Genomic DNA, 21,701 nt, shown 5'->3' on the forward strand with positions numbered 1-21,701 from the left:
ATCCTGTCCTGGACTTGTCCAAAACTTTGTTTGGATCTCTCCTTGATCTTCATGATGTTCTCGAACAAACTCTGGGTTCCTCCAGGAACAGGTGAGATCACATGACACTTTAATTACACACAGGTCGACTCCGCTCGACTAATTATGTCACTTCTGATGAAAACCGGACCAGCGCTAGTTTAGGGGGTGAACACTTATGCACTCACAACTTTTAAGATTTGTTTTTAAATAAATCTTATGCAAGGTGTTTTTATGGACTTCACACACTAAGGTTCACGCACACACTTGTATGATTGTCACACACACTCTGCTTTGGGATAATGTAGGTCAAAGCATCATTAGGACCGTTTAAAGCCGCGTGGTTTGGGACGAGCCGAACGTCGAATAATAAGTTCAGTCTCTCCTGGGGAAAATGGAGGTCCAAGTAGAAATACCCCGTTCCCTGGGGGATGTCGAGTGGACACGCCCACCGCGTGAGGCAGTGCTCGCCCTTTTATGTCGTGTTTCACTCCACCATCTGGCCCCCGACGCCTCTGATTCAGAGAACATGTGGGAATAACGACTTCACCGCCTTTATTCTAACGGCCCTCTGTGCCTGGAGCTCCGCTCAGCTCTGTTTATAATCAGTGTGTGATGATAACGACGTCCCATGATGCACCTCTCCATGCAGGGGAAGACATTAACGACACATTAAATACACGTTAACTACACGTACACGTTAACTAGTGTTTGGCAGAACGCAAACGGAAGTAACGGATAATAAAGAGATAATCTTGTAGCTTGTACATTATACTTTTTAAAGCTGCGTTTGTTTATTATAAATCGTGTTCTATTACGCTGAAAATTACCCAAAACTTCAAACCTACATTTTAATTACATGTAGAATTTTCATATATTTTGATCACAAAACTAAATGTTCATACATAATAATAAAAAATAATAAATTGGCCACAATGAAACGTTAATTTAAATAAAGTAATAAAACCGAGTAATCGAATAAAACACGAATATACACCACTCTAATCTAAATGTACAAATGTAATTAAACCAATTAAACATTTACAATGTAACATTTTACTCATTTAGCTCAAATTTGTTTTATATTAAGATGTTTTATGGTAAATAAAGTATGTATATATACAGTTAAATAAATGTCACTTATTATATTAAAAATATAAATCCCCAAAATATATTATGTTCATTTGTTATGTTAATTTATTTTGGCCTTAATACATTTTTATTAATGAATCTAATTATTATTATTATTATTATTATTATTATTATTATTATTATTATTATTGTTATTGTTATTGTTATAATGTGGCCAGAAGGTGGCAGTAACACACAGATGGAGGTGAGGAGTGTGAGAGTGTAGGCGAGATGAATAAAGAAAACTGTGTGTGTGTGTGTGTGTGTGTGTGTGTGTGTGTGTGTCTAAGTGTCTAAGTGCTGTTGCATTAAGGCACTGTTTTATCGTTAGCCGGAGAACAGAGGAGGAACCACAGAACCATCTCAGAGCTTCAGTATGAGACATTACATTTCCATATCATGATAATCACCTCAAACCTTTTCATCATGTCTTACAGAACAGGAACAGAACTTCATCTCAGTAAAATAACAGAACAGTCTTTTTTCAGGTAAACGTGTAGAAGAGCTACAGAAAAGCTGGAGTGTCTGAAACAGACGCATCATGAGCCAGAGAGAAGCTCCGCGACTCACACACTTGAACTTTTACCCTCTTCAGGTTCACACACTTTCATATCCTGCGTTAAACTCGCTCACCTCTTCGACCTGTTCTCCGTCTCAACTTCCCTTCTCTTCCCTGTCATTAGCAACCCTTCCGTTCAGTCTGTCAGCGTGACCCAGACACGGCTGCGCCACACGCTCTCAAATCCTTACCTAAAAAACCTTCGGTCCAGAAACTCAATACTAAATCCACTCATTGGGCTGGATATTACTCATATTATTAATATCTGAACTATTATTATTCTGAAAAAACCTTCGCATCCTAATCGAGCTCCTGAGTGTGTGTGACGAGAGATGATGGAGATTTAGCGCTCACTCATTATTATATATATTATTAAATATTTATATTGGTAGAGAAGTGAGTCAAAATAACCTCTTACTTCTGTTCTTCAGTCTTTACCCTGATCGCTCACTTCCTGCTCCCAGCTCTCTGTGCACTTTACCTTTTATGGAGTTTTGTGGGCGTCACTATATGCAAACGAGCTGCGTGAGGAACGCGCTTGACACTCTACCGATGATCAACATACGCACACGACTACGAAGGAAAGCAGCGTTTCTGAAACGTTTATAAACCTGGTGGGAAATTTTTAGTTCCGTCTCTTGCGCAAATATTTACACACAACTTTTACGGAAAGTGATAAACGAGGAGCTTTATACACACAGCGTGCACGGGGCTAAACCGATAGACGCCTCTCTCTGCCTGTCTGCCTCTCTTTCTGTCAGTCGCTCTGCCTGTCTGTCTCTCTCCTTCAGTGGTGAGACTGCGTTCTGTCTGTAGATGTGTGTTAGATCAGAATCTCCACCAGGTCCGAGTCGGCAGGTCTGATCTTCTGCCCCGTTGTGTGGACGCCTCGGCTCTCGGGACACTTCACCTGAGCGATTGGGTAGTCTACAAACACACACACACACACACACACACAGTGAACCCCTCATCACTTGATTTAAAGATTTGAAAAAATACAAAACACTTTCTCACAGTCTCTCTCTCTCTCTCTCTTTCATGTCTGATTTTGTCTGATCTCTCTTTTCTACGTTCATTTCTTTAATTCCCTTAATTCATTCTCTGCCTCTCTTTCTCTTTCATTGGTGTTCTCTTGTTTTTCTCATTCCTGGTCTGTCACTTTCTTTTTCTCTTTCACATCTTCTTCCTGTATCTAATACTATCACTCTCTTTCTTTTATTTCTCCTATTCTCTCTCTCTCTCTCTCTCCTCTTACCCATCCTGGCTGTTCTCCCTCGGCCTGTAGGGAGCGTGGCTCTCTGGACTCTCTCACTCTCTGGACTCCTCCTGGTTTGTGTGCTGCTGTCTCTGCTGGCTGATTTAGAATGGAGTGATAGAAGAGGAGTGGAAGGAAGAGAGGAGGAGACGGTGGGGGGCAGTGGAGGAAGGGAGTGAGAGAGTGTGGAGGGGAGGGGAAGAGTGGCTGAGGAGGACAAGAGGAACGAGGAAGACGAGGAGGAGGAGGACATTATGGACGGGAGAGGGAGGGCGGAGACGGACAGAGGAGTGAAGGAGGGAGGGAGGGAGGAGGAGAGAGACGGAACGAGGGACGATAGTGAGGCCGAGAAGGAGGGCGGTGACTGAGGAAGGCGTTCGGCGTTCTCTTTTCCCAGCAGCGCACCTGGAAAAACAGGAAACATGCTGATGACATCATCACTTAATGTTACTGCTGGTTGTGCAATACGTACAGAATAACCCACTGTGTGCGGTGCTGTTACAGTACGATAATCACCGACGAGGAGGTGTGATGAAACCGTAAAGAAGCGTACACTCCTCTCTTATAGACTCAAATACTGTACATATTGATTGAATAAATATAAATTAAACTATTTTCACTCCTCCTGTTGACAGCCGGATTTAAAGATCCATACTTGGGACACATTTGAAAGCAGCAGTGCAGAAGTTCTCACAAATCCCATAATGCTGTTCAGCGAAAAAGAGGTTAAACATATTGAAATGAAGTTCAGTAATGAAGCACAGGAAGCGACTCATTTGTGTGGAATAAAACAGCCAGTGATATATTGCTGCTGAATTCAGAGCAGAGAGAAGGGTTGCTCTCGTGTCAGCTGGGATTACTGACGGTCCAGAACATGAGGAAACTCGGATCAGGGCTGTCAGGAGGAAAGACTTTGAGCCTTTGATGCTACGGATCGCTGTTGGGAAAGCGGCGCTGACGGCGAGGGTGGAAAACACTTTATTACGCTTTGCAGAACATTTTCCGAAAGTCCTCAGTGAGTTTGGAAATTTTGTTCAAGCGGTGTTCTGTCTAGTACCCTGAATCAGAACCAAAATTATTCACTTGTTATTTGGTGGATATAGATAGATAGATAGATAGATAAACGTGTGTCTGTGTGTGTGTGTGTGTGTGCGTGTGTGTGTGTGTGTGTGTGAGATTGCATACTTTCAGCCTGTGAGGCCTGGCGGGAGTGCACGCCCGTCGCTATGGCGATGGAGGGGACGGAACGGGCGGGACGCAGAGGGGCGGAGTCTCGGCGGGAACGGTGCTGCAACACTTTAATCATTGCGATTTTCTCCAACAGCTGAGCGTGGAGATCCTTCATCCTACACACACACACACACACACACACACACACACACACACAGAGAGAGAAAAGCAAATATTCCCACTTCAAGGTCAGTCGAATGCAGCATCAGTGACAGAACCTATGAACTTATTTAATTAGATAGCAAACTTTGCTTATGTTAGTGATAAACAGATTGGTGGTTGCTATAGCAACATTGTGTTTAATAGGTTAGGACTGTTGTTAATTATATCACTGAAAAAGATGACAATAGAAGTTGAGCCTCGGACTTGGCGTACTCCGGTAATAAATGCAGAGGCAGTAAACACTCCAGGGTGCTGGATAAAAGGTCCTTTATCAGGTGTACGGGCACGGTGCTTATGTAGCTCTAACAGGATAAAAATACCTGCATATTTTTCTGAACTTTGGCTGATATTGGCACTGTCTGTATTTAAACCCTCTCCTTTAGTCCTCCTGGTCTCTGCAGTACAGATATCTCAGTGCCTATGGACCAAGGTCACGCAAACACTCTCGCCTCGAAAAAACAAAACCAAATACAAAGTTTTACAAACTACTCCAAGGGCATCAGAGATAAGTGGAGCTTGTCTGGACCTACCGTTTCCATAGCAACTGCATATCAAGACTGAGGGGTGGGGCCTAATATCTAACTACCCATACATTCCACCAACATAAATTCTAAAAGACTGTTAGTAAGGATATGAGAACTATTCAATGTCGTGTGTGTGTGTGTGTGTGTGTGTGTGTGTGTGTGTGTACCTGGTCTCTATGTCCTGACAGCGACGGTTGTATGTTTTATCGTCTCCATCATGAGGCCACAGACAACCGTCACTGTAGCTGCCACTGCGAGAATGCTGCATAATGGTCGTGTCCCTGCACACACACACACACACACACACACACACATTTTGACAATTTTCCCAGTATATCATTTATCTACATTGTTGCTTCACATGCTCTCTGTTAGTTACAACAGTGTGTGTGTGTGTGTGTGTGTGTACCTCTGAGCGGCTGCCGTAGCCGCTGCCTCCATGGCGAACTGCCTCATTGCGCTCTCCTCTAAATATTTCTGTTCCCAGCGCATCCTGTCTGCCTCCAATCCCAGAATCCTCTCCTCTCGCTCTCTCAGCAGGTCCAGCAGAGCCGGGGCGCTGGACTCACACACACCTACACCAGCACGCTACACACACACACACACACACACACACACACACACACACACACACACGTTAATGATGTTTGATCTTGGGTGAGGTAATTTGTTATACTTTTACAGTTAGTTACAGGTGTGTGCAGGAACTGAATGGGGAATGTCTGTATATAAGTATATAAGTGTATACTGTGCATTAATCAGAGCTGCTATTGACTATGGAAGTATGGTGTACAGTTCTGCATCTAAAACACGACTTTTAAAGGTTGAGGCAATGCAGTCACAAGCGATGAGAATATGTCGTGGAGCAACAAGATCATCTCCAGTAAAAGCAGTACAAGTAGAGATGGATGAAATGCCTCTAGACATTAGGAGGCTCAAGTTAAAGATGAGATACTGGACTAATATAAAAGATCAGTCGGATAGTCATCCAGCTGGGAATATGACTATAAAAAATGAACACGCTTCGGATGGACAGCCAGTAAGGAGGCACAGAGTACAGGAAGAAGCGATATCAACACTGCCCCGTCTGTGGCTACGTCAGCGATCCCTCTTTGGTTTCCCCCATGCCTCTAGTGGACATACAGTTATAAGAAGAAAAGCATAACAAGGAAAGGAACATGTTACAAAGTTTAGCAGTACAACAATATACTGATCGAATATACTATTACTACTATACAGCGCAGTGCAGATATATACAGATGACTCAAAGGATCCAGACTCTGGAATTACAGCAGCAGCAGTTTTCATACTCCACTTTCAAGTCAAAATCTCAAAAAGAATCCCTGATCATATCTCTGTATTTACTACAGAATGAATAGCAACATTCCTCACACTTCAATGGTTAAAAGAAGTACAACCTACGAGGTCAGTGATGCGTACAGACTCGCTTTCAGCTGCCAAGAGTCTGTCCAGTGGAATTTCTGTAGCGAGACGAGATCTGGTGTATGAAGTGATGCAGAGTCTATTTAGAATAAGACAATCTGGACTTAAAGAAAAAGGATCAATAGTGAATGAAAGACATGGCAGAAGGAGTGGGATATCTCTGGGAGTAAAGAATGTGTCACTTCAGGTCTTGTTAGGAAATGGTCCAAAGCAATCAAGAATTATTTAATTATTTAAAAGATACAAGATTGATCAATGGAATATAAGACGCTTTTTGTTTGTTTTCTTTGTTTTCCCAACTTCCCAACCATTTAGTGCTCCACACTCCAATCCAGTAGGTGGCAGGTATGCACCATTTAAGTTGGACTGACAACCACCAGAAAACACAAGAAGAAGAAGAAGAAGAAGAAGAAGAAGTTGAAGTTTGGGATCTCTCTGTCTCTCTGTCTTTTTTTTCTTTCCCCCAGGAAGTTGTTATTTAGGTGATTTTGGTCTTTTTTGCTTTTCCTTTGTGTGAATTTCCCTCCATCCAACATTTGCATCACACTGACCTCTGACGATCCAATCAGAACTTGGTGTCTTGATTGTAACTAAAATACCAACTTAGTTTTGATCTGTCATGTGTTCCTCCTTTCTCTGTTGCAGCCTGCACAAGCGGGGATTGATAAGTGGTGTTTAAGGAGTGTGTAGGCCGTGTGTCTCTGGAGGCCTGCAGTGACTAGATTTGTGTTGGTAATCTGTAGGTTTGACGGTGGAGGACTAGACCTCTAACATTCTGACACACTGGTGGATTGAGCTGCTGTGGAGAAAGTCAAGGTTGTATGGTAAGTGTTTCTCATGTACTGTATCACTATATAAACTGCTGTTTGTCTGGATTATTTATTTATTGTCCCACAGATAAACTGTAGCATCAGTTCCGAATAAGGATGGATTGGTGTTATTCTAGATTGTTTGTTTGTAGAGCTGTTTTTTTATTTGTGTGTGTTGTCCGTGCGTCTAGAGCAGCTGCAGTTCTAGCTGATGAGTATATACTGAATTATTCACTTGGATTAACAGATTACCGATATCATGTTGGTTTTAATCGATTATTCAGGAATATTGAACACTTCTCAGGAACCAAATAAACCCGAACAGACGCCGGTTATTCACCGTCCCGCTGTCTCATGTCACATTTTTAGCTGTAACTACAGCCGGACAAAACAAGCTTAGTCATGATGTCTCAAGAGCAAGCAAGACTTAGCAACGTGAGATCTTAGTTTCTTTTGGTGTTTAGGCGCTTTACATCCGGTCCGTTGTTTTAGCGCCCTCTACAGGACAGTTTGGAGTTAGTTTAAGTAACACTGCTATGAGGAAGAGGGGAAGATTTCATATCATTGTGTGCTTATATTCTATTTTATATATATAATCTTGTACAGAAGTGACAGTTCCATCTGCTTGGTTGAGAGGAGGTGTGGCTAGGAGAGGGCGTGGTTGTCAGAGGTGTGGTTGTCAGAGGCGTGGTTGTCAGAGGGGGATTGTGGTAGGTCTGGATCTAGGCTTATTCCATTTATTAGTAAATAATGTCTCTCAAATCAAAGAAAAAAAACTTTATTCACCTCCTCATTCCTAATCTAATCTAATGCTGGATTTTAGCTAATGCTGGATTTGCCAAAACAGATTAAAACTGAAGTGTGCCGCTGTTCTTTTTCTTGCCAGTAGAAAGTACGGAAACAGAGATGTGTCCTTGGTGTATTCGATTTCAAAACAAAGACAGAAACTAGCTATTTTTCTCTCTGGTTGTTGTGCAGATGTAAAGAGATGATGTCAGAGAGTGTGTGTGTGTGTGTGTGTGTGTACCTGTTGCGATCTCAGTGTCTCCAGCTCTCTCTCTAGTCGTGTCCTCAGGCGTTTCTCCAGCTGCTCTCGTTTCTCACACGCAGCCTGAAGCTGAGCCAGAGCCTGCTGCAGACGCTCCACACGCTCCACATACACACACTTCCTCCCCAGCTACTCTCCCAACACACAAACACACACACACTTATTCACACATACATATATAAGGCAACGGCTAGCTGATGGACGTTAAGGAAAACTTTAAATATGATAGATACATCGACTGATTGATTAATCGATCACTTTATTTATTCATCACAGAGACAAATCCACAAAGCTGACACTGGAGACTCCTTAATCTGCTTTAATCTGTTTTGGTGGAGCGTTTTACCAGTCCCTGTAAATGAGCTGTTACTATGGAAACGATTAAGGGCCGGTTTAAGATGTATAGATGGGGACGTATGTGACTCACCTCCTCCTCCATCCTGACCACTTTGCCCTGAGCGTTGTTCAGAGCCTGTTCTAAAATCTCGATGTGACGTCGCTGATCCTCATTGGCTGAACGAAGAGACTCCGCCTCCGTCTCCAGCCTCTCCATCTCCTTTAGACTCTGTCTTCCTGGGAGGGAGAAAGAAAAGGGGATGTATCCTAAACGCTAGCGTCAGCAAAGAGTTTATAATCGATCCCGTTCTTGCAGGTAACGGTCTTAAAAAGAAACATTTAAGAACCTGTAATTAAGAAGAAAATTGATATAGCACTCAATATACAGTAAATTCATACAGGAAGGAGATGATGTACAGCCCCAATTCCGAAAAAGTTGGGACAGTATGAGCATTTTCTGGAGGCTCCTTATATTCTATGATTAGACGATCGCCTCGCCTGTTTCACATCACCTTCTTCTTTCAACTTCTCACACCGTTATTAGTCCTAAACTGCCCCGTCCCAACTTTTTTGGAACGTGTTGCATGTGTCAATTTCAAAATAAACGTTTATCTTCAAAAAACAAAAAAAAACCTATGCAGTTGATTAGATAAAACATGAAATACCTCGTCTTTATACGATTTTAAATACAAGTCAAAGTACATTTGTTTTTATTAGCATTTTCCATATTGTCCCAACTTTTTCAGAATTGGGGTTGTGGCTTAAACTCTACACCTATTTCCTATTTGGTTGCACACTGCTTGTGGATATCTCTCAGTGTTAAACCTGATGCAGAAACAACACTAACTACACACTAATGCAGGCATTTGGGACGGAGCCAGAGAGCGTCCACTGTCTCAGCACCGCCTCCTGTGTTTGTGTGAGTAATTAATGCTGTAAGTAAACCGCACTGAAGTTGTTGCTATGACTTGGACAGTCTTTTTAAATAAACTCTGGTGCTGGAGACTGTTATCTTTGTTTCTTCAGTCACTGTTTTGGAGGAAGTTAAGATAATACTGTCTGCTCCTTTTATAGAGCGAGAGAGAGGTAGGGAGAGAGAGAGGGGGGAGAGAGGGGGAGGGGGGGAGAGAGAGGGGGGAGAGGGGAGAGAGAGGGAGGGAGGGGGGGGAGAGAGAGGGGGGGAGAGAGAGGGGGGAGAGGGGGGAGGGGGGGAGAGAGAGAGAGAGAGAGAGAGAGAGAGAGAAAGGGGGGGGGGGGAGGGACAGAAAGGGAGGGAGGGAAACCGAAGGGGGGGGGGAGGGAGGGACAGAAAGGGAGGGAGGGAAACCGAAGGAAGGCAGGAAATCGTTTCGCATAGCCGTCGCCCATAGAAGCAGGGAACTTCCCGTCCTTTTTTAGTTAAAGTATGTACACTTAGCAGCGCTGTGCTCGAATGTATTGTAATATAATTAAGGAATAGAACACTTTGTGATGTGCAGTTATAGGAAAATAATCAACAACAGGGCGGGTGATACCGGGCGGGTGATCACCCCGAAGCTGATCGTTCCTCTAACAGCACATCCCCAGCTGTTTTATTCCTCTTCTGTCCATTTATAGTTACATTTAAAGTTGCAGATTGAAGTGTTTATTATCACTTGTTGTTGCTATAGAAACGATGACATATCAGAACGAGCGTGTTAATGTAAACCTGCTAGAGAATTAATCACCACCTTCTGACCAATCACAATCCAGAACTCATTAGTACAGTACGTAATGATGTTTAGAGCACACAGATGGAGACCTGACCCACCGGATGAGTTTCCTGAAGTGTATTTTATGTGTCAGTTGGTGTGAACTCACTCTCTGAGAGGTAAACATGGCCGTCCTCCTGCCCTTCTGCGTCCTGGTTTGCCAGTTTGCGATTGGCTGTTTCCAAACGATCTGGATTTGAGCAGATACGGAAGAGTAAAAGGATAGAAAATAGGCGAGCGTGTTAAAGGATTCCTTCACACAAGCTTTATGATGAACAGAGATACAGAGACGGGCACGGATGTTTCCGGAATTGGTTTTTGAGATGAAAATGATCCGCGGCGTCAGTCACCTCTCAGATCTCGATTGAAGTCGTGCAGGCGTCTGATTTCACCCTCCAGCTTCATCCTCATGGTTTTGTCCAGAGTCTCGCGCTTGGATGAGGTTCTTACCAGATTCTCATATGTGTCTGAGAGACGTTGGACTTCGGCCTCCAACTACATACACATACACACACACACACACACACACACACACACACACAGATCATCCCTATCTGGCTTCAGTATTTCTGCCATTTCTGTCCCGAGACACATTCACATTTAATCTGTCTGTCAGTTTGATGTCATGCTGAAATTTATATTTTGGCTTTAAATACAATCAGAAACACTGTGGAATGTCACTCGAGAGCAATATTAGGTACATAAATATAACCTGGTTAATTATTTAATCGTATCATCCTTTTAAAGTTCACAGCAAGTTTCATTTCGTGGTCTGAAAAACCGCCTCCAGAAAACCTTTTTAATCCAGAAAACCTGATGAATGTCAGGATCTTTCCCCGCATTAATACCGATGTGAGGATTCGGGTTAAGAGTTTCGGATTGGGGTGAATGGCTCTTGTTAAGAGTGTAAGAACGGAACCCGTACACTACGTACCCGCTGCAGTTTGCCGGTTTTCTCGGTCTGGATCAGCAGCTCCAGTCTGAGTCTCTGGTTTTCATCGCTGAGGAAAGTCATCATGTGCTGAGCGTGGCTCATCATGGAAAACGCCTCAGCGGGTACGATCTGTCCCTGCGGGGGCAAACGTGTGCCCGAGCCGGTCTGTGGTACGACAGGTGGCATTACACTGGAGATCTGTCCCAGAGGAGCTTCGATGGAGAGCGGGGTTTGTTCTAGTGATAGTGGACCGGGGCTTGTACTGGACGGGTACGCTGGCTGAGCTTTGGCTTTGTAAGGATATTCGGGAGGAGGACCTCGAGGCTCTATGGAACCTTTAGCTGGTGGAGGGGCGGCGGTTGCACTAGACGTTTGTTCCTCGCCGTTAGGAGACGTCTCTCTGGGCTGCTTGGCTCCGTTTCGCTCCAAACTGAGCTGCATGATGCGCTCGCTGAGGGAGCGGACGTGGCCCTGTTCGAGCCCGGCTAAGCCTTCGTCCACTCCCGTGAACCCTCGCTGGACCCATGAACGACCTTCGGCGCGAGCGAAGGAGGAAAGTGAGGGAGCGGAGGAGAGAGATGGAGGACATGAGCTGGTGCTGGTGGGGATGTGTTGGTTTGGCTGTAAACCGATCTGGGTTTGTTGGTTCTGGCCTGGATTGGGATAGCTGAGAGCCTGGTTAGTGTTCTGTACACTTGTATATGCCTGAACCGGATTTGTAAGCGTGTTATGAACGTGCGTGTGCGTTCGGGCCACGTTCTGCTCTTCGTTCTGACCCTGCTGACCTCTGTAAAGCTGAGACTGGGATTTAGCCTCCTCATACGAGGGAAGCTCTAACGCTCCGAGCCCGGGGATGGCGAGAGTCACCTGGACGCTCGCTGCTGTGTTTTTCGCTCCTTTAGCGCTCTTTTCCATGGAGCTGCTGTCCACCTGGTGCTCCTGACCCTGAGGCTCCTGTCGGGGCTGCGTCTCTGGGAGCAGGGTCTCCGCGGAGACAGGGTTGCTAGGTGACGCCATGGCCTGGTTCTCTGGACCGACTCCGTTTCCGTAGCGCAGGTTTTCCTGCATCAGGCGTTGCAGAACGGGCCCGGAAACCACGACAGCGTCATCGGAGCTGCTGTGCATGATGGAGCCTGAGAACACCTGAGCGACCTCACCTGGAGAGGAACAGATAATCAATTAATCTTAATAATAATAATAATAATAATAATAGTAGTAGTGCAATGACAATGGGAACATTATTTTCCTTTAAAAGGGGGCGGAGCCAATTTCCAGGCAGGAAGAATATGAATCCTAATTTTGCAAGTAATTTTCATAGATGTCTTTAAAATTGCATGATCAAAGTTTAGTAAGAGTTGAAGCCTGGACACTGGAGACTACTCCTCTAGTACAAAACAAGCTGAGGTGTGTGTGTGTGTGTGTGTGTGTGTGTGTGTATAGAGAGAGACCCGTGATCACCACCATCACATTCCTAATGCTATTTTAGGATTATAATTATAAACCCCACTGCAGTCGCACCAGCTGGTGAAAGTTCCAGATGCCAGAATGGGGAATGAGAGCAGTGAGCAGGAGGACATGAAAACACTCGAGGTCCGAACACATGTCTTCACACACACACACGCGCGCACACACACACACCCCGTCACAACACTCTCGTATCACGACCGACCGTACGGCCCTGACACACCAAGCCGACATGGAAGAGCTAACATCATCCAAGGCCGACTCGTGATCGTCTCCGGTCTCCGGTAAAGACGACGGCCAACGCCCCACATGCGACATGCGTTCCGTCTCTCCTGTCTCTCAGAGACAGATTTTACGTACAGAAATCAGTTCATCGAATTCTTGCTGTTTTCTTCTTTCTGGTTTTTTGGGCCAAAGGGCAGACTTCAGCAGATCTGCTCTGTGTTTCCTGTCGGAAATGTTTGCATGAGCAATCACGACATTAAACAGAGGCAGATATGAAATGATCACTGAGCAAAGTGCACATTAGAGTAAAGACCTTCAGGACTTCTCGGTGGCTTTAAGTAGCTTGTTATATAGACCTATACACTGTTATACACTATTCTACACTGTTATACACTGTTATACACTGTTATACACTGTTATACACTATTATACACTGTTATACACTGTTATACACTGTTATTGCAGAGTAACAGCACTATATACTATACACCGATAACATTAAAACCACCGACAGGTGAAGTGAATAATGTTGATTCTCTCGTTATAGAGGCACCTGTCGAGGGGTGGGATTTATTTATTAGGCAGAAAGTGAACAGTCAGTTCTGGAAGTCGACGTGTCGGACGCAGGAAAAATGGGAAAGTGTAAGGATCTGAATGACTTTGACAAGGAAGGAATTGAGGTGTCTAGACGTCTGGGTCAGAGAATCTCCAAAACAGCAGGTGTTGTGGGGTGTTACCGGTGTGCACTGGTTAGTACCTACCAAAAGTGGTCCAAGGAAGGAGAACCGGTGAAACGGAGACAGGGTCGTGGGCTCCCAAAGCTCACTGATGTGTGAGAGGAGCGACGGCTAGTCCGTCTGGTCCGATCCCACAGAAGATCTACTGCAGCACAAACTGCTGAAAGAGTTGATGTTGGTTCTGATAGAGAGGAGTCAGAACACACAGAGCATCACAGAAGTGGACCATGGAGCAATGGAAGAAGGTGTCCTGGTCTGATGAATCAGGTTTTCTTTTACATCATGTGGAGGCTGGGTGTGTGTGTGTGTGTGTGTGTGTGTGTGTGTGTGTGTGGCGCTTACCTGGGGAAGAGATGGCACCAGGATGCATTATGGGAAGAAGGCAAGTCGGTGGAGGAAGTGTGATGCTCTGGGTAATGTTCTGCTGGGAAACCTCGGGTCCTGGCGTTCATGTGGATGTTACTTTGACACGTACCACCTACCTAAACACTGTCGCAGACCGAGTACACGCCTTCATGGTAACAGTGTTCCCTAATATCGCTGACCTCTTTCAGCAGGATAACGCTCCCTGACGCACTGTTCAGGAACGGTTTGAGGAACACGATAAAGAGTTTAAGGTGTTTACTTGGCATCCAAATCCCCCAGATTCCCCGTCTGTGGACAAACAAGTCCGATCCACGGAGACCCGCCTCACAACTTACAGAACTGCTGCTGATGTCTTGGTGCCAGATACCACCGCACACCTTCAGAGGACTCAGGTGGTTTTAATGTTATGGCTGATCTGTGTGTGTGTGTGTGTGTGTGTGTGTGTGTGTGTGTGTGTACACATATATATACATATATACATCCTAGTATCAGTACTATATATAAATATATATACACGATTATAGCATAGTAATGGTAGGCCTACTATATACATATATAATATTATAACAGATAAATATATTGATATTATTTATTAATAAAGTCCACTACAGCTGACCGTTAAAAGCCGCAGCGTCACACACGCACGCGCACCAGAACCAGCGGCAGTTAAAAATACCGTTAGCTGCTAAATTTACCTCAGAAATTATTTTCAAATAACTAACATTTAACTACCATAACTATTCAATCCTGGTTTATCATCATGTTCTAGGAGACAACGTCGAAATTTGAGAGATGGAGAGAGAGAGAGAGGGGGGGGAGAGACAGACAGACAGACAGACAGAGAGAGAGACAGAGGGGGGGGAGAGAGACAGACAGACAGACAGAGAGAGAGAGAGAGAGAGAGAGAGAGTGAGAGAGAGAGAGAGAGAGAGAGAGAGGTGATCTTCAGCACACACTCAGCTCCACCATGCTGAAATAACTTTCTCAGCCCTATTAATAGCCCGAGAGAAGTTTCTTCATTTCACGCAGACCGATAGGAATAATCAGAAACGCTTATGTTCTTGTAGGTCCGAGATCCTCACTTATTATAAAATGTAAATAAATAAAAGTCTCACCGCCCTGGACTGGACTGGACTGGACTGTAGTAGCACCGTTAGCCTTATCGTCTGTCCAACTTTTTTATTCTTTTGCACCCGCTTCCGTCCAAAACCACACCCCTACTCGTGTGACTCGCTGTGATTGGTCAGTGACTCGCGCTCGCGAACAGAGTCGACACCAAAGTAATGAGCATTTTGACTCACTTTACTGAACCGATTCTTTCCAAATAATTTCTAATCTTTGAACTGTCATCTTTTAAGAGCCTGGTGCAGGAGTAGGTAAAGTTCATGTGTAAATATTTATCACATGTAACAGAATCCACAAAACATTACGACTAACAGCACCGATGATCGATTCATGGTTTATTTTTCTCTAGAATGAATGAAAGGGGAGTAAGTCTAGGAATTAACATGAATTAACTGAATCTCACGCAACATTACCTTCTCTGATTTTTATTCAGTCCTTCAGTTTAAAGTACAGTGGATACAGAGTGTTGTGTAAATTGTGCGATTTTGATATTATTAGCTCAGTGTTCCTGTGATTTCGGTGTAATTTATTGATTTGTTTGTAAATGTGAATGTTCATCGAGACCAAATATCCCCTGGATGATGATAATACATTTAACTGACCCAAATTAGCACAAGTGGCTTTTACACCCATTACACCCCTGCTCATTATTCAGTTATTCATCCCAAAGCATGTTATGTACTAATTATTATGAATTATTCAGTCATTAAAGTTCCAGTGTTCCTCTTGGCCATGCACTTTGTCTAGCAAAAGTAGAAAATAAATAAATAAAACACAGATTTGTGGGGAGCGGGGATATGTGTGTGTGTGTGTGTGTGTGTGTGTGTGTGTGTGTGTGTGTGTGTGTGTGTGTGTGTGTGTGAGTTCCTACCATACAGCATGTTGAGAGACGGCTGGTGCTGGTGGATTCCAATGTGATTAAGCCATTGAGCGACATCATCAGGGATCCAGTGATCACCAGGCTCCATGTTCTCGTCTATACACACACGCACACACACACACACACACACAATATATATATACTTTTCTTGTAGTTCACACAGAAAGTATAGTTGAAAGTAAACGCACTTTGTTGTGGTTTGACTGATGAACATCAGCACTTTACTTGGAAATAAACTACACACTCAGTTGAAAGTATATAATATATAATACTATATCATAAGTAAAGTAGGTAATATACTGTACTACTCTAGCAGAATAATGGTACTATATATAATAATGTAACAAAAAATGGCAATATATACTTCTATAGCACACAATGGTAGTATATAATATTATAGCAGAGTAACAGTACTATATACGTGTACTTGATCAAATTAAATCTGAGCAAACATTATACAATATTTGACCTAACGGATGTGGACTCTTAGCCCTGAGTATTTAGTATACTAGTATTATCAGCAGAATATCTAAAAGTGAGCATTTAGTGTACTTGGGAGATTTAGACATGTTAGTATATTATCTGTAGTATACGTAATGCGCTCTGTTTATATCTCTACCCGTGTATATTCATCGACTTGTAGTCAATTTCTATAATAAATATTTTTATAATAAATTTGTCGCCTGAGTTCAGGTTACTGTTTGTGTTTAGTGTTATATATTCTTCCCGCGTCGGTGTGGGATTCCTCGGGTTCTCCAGTTTCCTCCCACCTCCCCAAAACAGGCTGGTATTTGGATTGGTTAATCTAAATTGCCCCAAGGTGTGAATATGTGTGTGTGTGTGTGTGTGTGTGTGTGTGTGTGTGTGTGTGTGTGTGTGTGTGTGTGTGTGTGTGGTGCACCAGGATAAAAATGAATGTTGTATATTTGAAGAACCTTTTTTTTCTGTACGCAGTGTGTGTGAGTATTTCTTCACTATTTCTAATGATATAACTGAGTCACGGTGTTGTGAGACAGACAGACTTACTGAGGAATACGTGTGTCTGTCTTTCTCCCTGTGTCTGTCTTTCTCTCTGTGTCTGTCTTTCTCTCTGTGTCTGTCTTTCTCTATCTGTCTCTCTCCAAAAAAAGAGCTAAAAGGTATGAAATCGGATTAAAGCGTGTGTGAAGTCTCCTCCGGTTCACCTTATCTCCACTTTACATCTTTATCTTCCTCTCCTGCCTCTTTTGATCTTGACATTTACAGCCGCCTCTTTCTCCATCTGTTTCTCCTTCTCTTAAACTCTCTCTTTACAGACTGAGCTCGCTTACCTGCAGTGATGATGATGATGATGATGATGATGATGATGATGAAGATGATAGAAATGATCACCGATCTTACGTTTGTAAAGTCTATAAGGTTTGGTACAGGAAATCAGAGGAGCACAGTTCCCAAATCCATGTTAGTGTGTGTGTGTGTGTGTGTGTGTGTGTGTGTGTGTGTGTGTGTGTGTGTGTGTCACGCCACAACGACCCAAAATATGCTGCCTCTGTCCTGACATGCCAAGTTTTAGCATGTACACACACTCAGACTCTTTCTGCCTCTCTGCCCAGACATGCTGGGATCAGCACCACAGTATCAAAAGGCCTTGGAATGAGTACACACACACACACACACACACACACACACACACACACACACACACACTTGAGACAGCTGAAAATGAAATGAAATGCAAATAATAAAAGAAAATATTTCTGAAAGCTGTGTGTGTGTCTGTGTGTTATGCACAGCAGAGGTAATTTTCCTGTACACTTCAAACACATTCCAGGTGTGTGTGTGTGTGTGTGTGTGTGTGTGTGTGTGTGTGACATTTACCAAAGCAGCAATTAGACCACCTGCACAGCTATTATCATCATTATCGTGCACTCTTTTCCTCCGCAGCCTCTCAACACCTCGCCATCACGGCTCAGAGCATCGGCGCGGGTCATGTGACTCTTTCATCGCTGTGTGTTTTAAAGAGCACCTGTGGTACCTGCACACGCCAGTGTCAATCATCTCACTCACTCACTCACTCACTCACCCACACACACACACACACACACACACACACACACATGGATTTTCATTTAAAAAGTCTTTTTATGTACACTTCTACCGTTCCTCATCACTCACTTCACCACGTACATCAGGCACGATATTGTTCTCGGAAACATTTCAGAACATTCAGGTGGAGGCAGTGTGTGTGTGTGTGTGTGTGTGTGTGTGTGTGTGTGTGTGTGAATACTCTGTCCCTGTTGTGTAGTTGTGTATACATGCATCAATATTTCCTCACACTGTATACTAGTTGAAAAAGAATGTTAACGTTAATAACATTGTTCGTAGTCAAATTTTCACTGCAGGATCATTTTGACCAATCAGCAGCATTCATTTTGCCAAGCTCCGCCCCCACAGAAAAGTAGCAAGAAGTAAAAAGGATCCTAGAACTACAGTCCAGGAACTAAATTCGACCCTGGTTCCTGCTGTGGAAACACACTTAAAAGTTCTGAAAAGATTATTGTAGTATAAAAATGCCTCAATTTTTAATTTTTAAGTTCCGTCCGGAAAACGTGCCTAAAAAGGTTCCTAAAAGGTTCCTGCAATGGAAATGTACCTTAAGTTCCTGAAAAGGTTCCCAAGTTTCTGAAAGGATTTCTGAGTTCTTGAAAATGTTCCTGCAAATTGAAATATTTAAGTCCCTACGTTTCAGAAAAGGTTCCTGGGTTCCTACAAAGGTTCCTGCAATGGACACGAGTTACTAAACTCATGAAAAGGTTCCTGAGGTCCTTTATGTGACAGAATTACGCCTTAAAATTTTTACCTTCCTGACAAGAGTTCTAGAAATGGTACCCTAAGTTCCTGAAAAGGTTCCTGAGTTACTGAAGGTTAATGTGGTAGAAACATGCCTCAGGGTTTTACAGTCCGATCAGGGTTCCTGTGATGAAAACATGTCTGAAAAAGGTTCCTGAAAGGAGTTTCTGGAAAAAGTTCCAGCAATTAAAAAAGTTAATATGTTAAGAACCCCATGCCTCAGGTTATGACATTAGTGCACAGTAAAATCCCTGGTGTTGAATTAACACCCAGAGGGTTCATTTGTGTCCAGTGGACTTCTATAAACACTGTAGGGTGTAAATTCAACACTGAGGATTTTGCTGTGTGGAAAAGTTCCTGGGCTGAAAACATGTTTAAAGTTCCTGGGTTTTCTGTAAACATTTCTGAGTTCCAGAAAAGGTTCCTGTGGTAGAAACATGCTTCAAGTTTTCAGAATCCTGTAACTGTTCTTGTGCTTAAAACACGTCTAAAGCTAAAAATGTCCAACTCTCGCAGGAGGGAAATATACAAAAGCATGCTTCTTTCTCACAGAGACATATTTAGATGTCCCAGAATGCACTGGGGTCCCACCCTGTAACCGTAATGACGGGTCAGCATGTGGGTTTGTGCAGACGCATTCCACACTGCACACTTCTGTGGCTTTTACTTGTGTGTGTGTGTGTGTGTGTGTGTGTGTGTGTGTGTGTGTCTCCATCAGCACTGTGAGATAGCGAGACATACTCAACACACTCTGAGTAATCACCACAGCTATTTAGAACAATCGCAGACTGATGAAAAATATTTCGAATAAATCCAACAGACATTTCTGCTTTAATAATACTGTATTTACTGTTTAAATTCTCCCACCATGAGGAGCCTCGTTTATTACCCATAATGCACTGCAGGCATAAGTAAGGTTTATGTTAACTTGATCATTATTTGAAATGCCTTATCTTTATGCGCATGCTCGGTACTAATCTCTGACGGCATCCCTAGCACGAAAGATCAAGTCTTACATAATGTTTAATCATTTATTATTTCTCGTGGAGAATTATTTGAATTTCATCTTGTCGCAGAGATCCGTGGCTTAACAGGGGCAAAAAAAAAAACCCCAACGATGTCGAAGCGAACGCCTCCACCACCACCACCACCACCTCCACCGAGTCTACTCCGTCTCCTTACTAACATGTAGGCCAGAAATCCTCTTAAAATATTCGATCTTGCTGTGACCTTCAAATATCACTGTTTGGGTTCATTCCTAAATCTAATCCGTTTATCTGCTGGTTACAATCATGCTGTAACTCCATACAAATCCTACAAACAATCCACCTCCGGTTCTTCAGGCACTGTGGGTCTGAAACTCTCGGATGGACGCACAGATGGAGAACCTGAAAACACCACCCCCTAGTGGCAGAGGCATAAAAATCATGATTGCAAGGCCACTCATAGTGTCGAAATCCACGAGGTAAAAGTTCATTCTGCTCTAAACAATCCACAGCTTTCAATCCAGATCATATGTTTATTTATTCAGTTCCTACACCAGTCATAATTCTGTTTCTGCGGCAGGTGTGTGCGCATCATGAATCTTCCTGTGCCGACAAAATGACATTCTATACGACAGATCGATCAGAAATGGGGCGTTTTCATTCACTATTAAATCTAGGTTATAAAAAACAGGTAAATATACAGAAGCATAAAGCTCTCGTGGATAAACTCCCAGCTTTATTTATTCATCAGGCCAGTAGTTTATGAACTATTAATAATAAAGCTGTAACTGCAGTGAAATAGTCTGTATAACGAGGCTCTGGACTGATGGGCTTTAATCGGATAATTTAATTCGCCGTGTGGTCGTCGATGAGGTTTTAGAAACATTACGACGTGGAGATTAAATCGGTTATTTATTTCAGTTACACAACCATTTAATAATCATTCTGTGATTTGACCTGAAAGAAATCCTTCCATCCAAAACAAATCCATAAATGAAGACGAATCATTTGATGAGGGGAAAGTAATGGCGCCCTAACAGGAGGAGGAGTTAGTGTGTGTCTGCGTTGGACGAGCTGCTTTACTGGAAGATTCACTCAGTGAACCGTTTTAGTCATTTTCATCTTTCTGTGAGCTTTACATTTTTATGGAGTTTTGTGGGCGTGGCTGAATATAAATGTGCCATGAAGGCACTTGGTAGCATGCAGCTGATTGGCACTTGACACATACGTGAATCAGTCCTTCCAGGACTTCACAGAAATGAACGCAAAATCAAACAAACTCCGCAACATTCGGAGGAGCTGCAGTTTTTCAAAAAGATTTTCCGCGTCATGTGACGTCATCGCAACGCAGCTAAAAGGTCTCGTTTACCAACAAACATCACCGCGAAAGAGCGCAGAACTGTTTCCTGCGACTGTGATTTCGCCGAGTCGAGCGGTTTTACGCCAAAAAATGGACAAAAAAAAACCCAGCAGGTTGCATCGCAGATATTCAAAAAAGCGGCAGTAAAACCAGTCAAGCGTTTTCGGACGCAGCGATCACAAAAAACTCCACGGAATACCACGCATACATGTGTAGGAAGAAGATGATGAAACGGGAAGTTTTACCTCTAACGCACGGCTGATAAATGAGGCTCGTCGTGTGCGTTTCGTGTTCGGCCAGACTTCCCTTAAATAACAAACGAGCACGTTTACGGCATCCTGCTCCAAGCTCTGAGATCTTATCCAAATGAATTATCATCACAGCTTGAGCAGTACTGATGCGTTCAGGAAATGAACCGTGTTTTTGTTTTTTCTGCATGCACACTGTGACCAGGAACGTCGACAGAAACACAACCGAAGTTCATCAAACTGCCAGAAGCTGAGGTCATGACACGCCGGATCATTTGGAGGAAATCAAACAAAACAAGCTG

At 43.4% G+C, this 21,701-nt stretch overlaps 1 protein-coding gene across 4 annotated transcripts; it reads right to left on the bottom strand.

Moving 5' to 3' along the window:
• Positions 1 to 796: 796 nt before the first annotated feature.
• amotl1 (angiomotin like 1) lies at positions 797 to 19,157 on the bottom strand. 4 transcript variants are annotated; one of them, XM_053651667.1, is made up of 13 exons: positions 17,834 to 19,157; positions 17,287 to 17,602; positions 15,968 to 16,072; positions 11,180 to 12,336; positions 10,596 to 10,740; positions 10,355 to 10,435; positions 8,607 to 8,752; positions 8,159 to 8,308; positions 5,289 to 5,467; positions 5,047 to 5,160; positions 4,149 to 4,309; positions 2,964 to 3,368; positions 797 to 2,635 (listed from the first exon to the last, which is right to left on the bottom strand). In XM_053651667.1, the coding sequence occupies exons 3-13, from the start codon at positions 16,062 to 16,064 to the stop codon at positions 2,532 to 2,534; spliced, it is 2,739 nt and encodes a 912-aa protein (XP_053507642.1). In that variant the 5' UTR covers positions 16,065 to 16,072; positions 17,287 to 17,602; positions 17,834 to 19,157; the 3' UTR covers positions 797 to 2,531. The 4 variants fall into 4 exon arrangements, with proteins under 4 accessions (XP_053507642.1, XP_053507640.1, XP_053507643.1 ...); XM_053651665.1 differs by having other exon boundaries at positions 17,287 to 19,157; XM_053651668.1 differs by lacking the exons at positions 17,287 to 17,602; positions 17,834 to 19,157 and adding an exon at positions 17,003 to 17,017.
• Positions 19,158 to 21,701: the final 2,544 nt, after the last annotated feature.

Source organism: Ictalurus furcatus, chromosome 20, assembly GCF_023375685.1.
Source record: "Ictalurus furcatus strain D&B chromosome 20, Billie_1.0, whole genome shotgun sequence".
In the NCBI taxonomy this organism is placed as follows: Eukaryota; Metazoa; Chordata; class Actinopteri; order Siluriformes; family Ictaluridae; genus Ictalurus; species Ictalurus furcatus.

Bases quoted from the DNA above. Each gene is read 5' to 3' on its own strand.
- amotl1 (XM_053651667.1), bottom strand. From the start codon at position 16,064: ATGGAGCCTGGTGATCACTGGATCCCTGATGATGTCGCTCAATGGCTT. The intron at 5,161-5,288 runs GTACACACACAC...GTGTGTGTGCAG, and splicing joins GCTACGGCAGCCGCTCAGAG to GGACACGACCATTATGCAGC. The intron at 3,369-4,148 runs GTATGCAATCTC...CTGTTTTTCCAG, and splicing joins CCAGGCCTCACAGGCTGAAA to GTGCGCTGCTGGGAAAAGAG.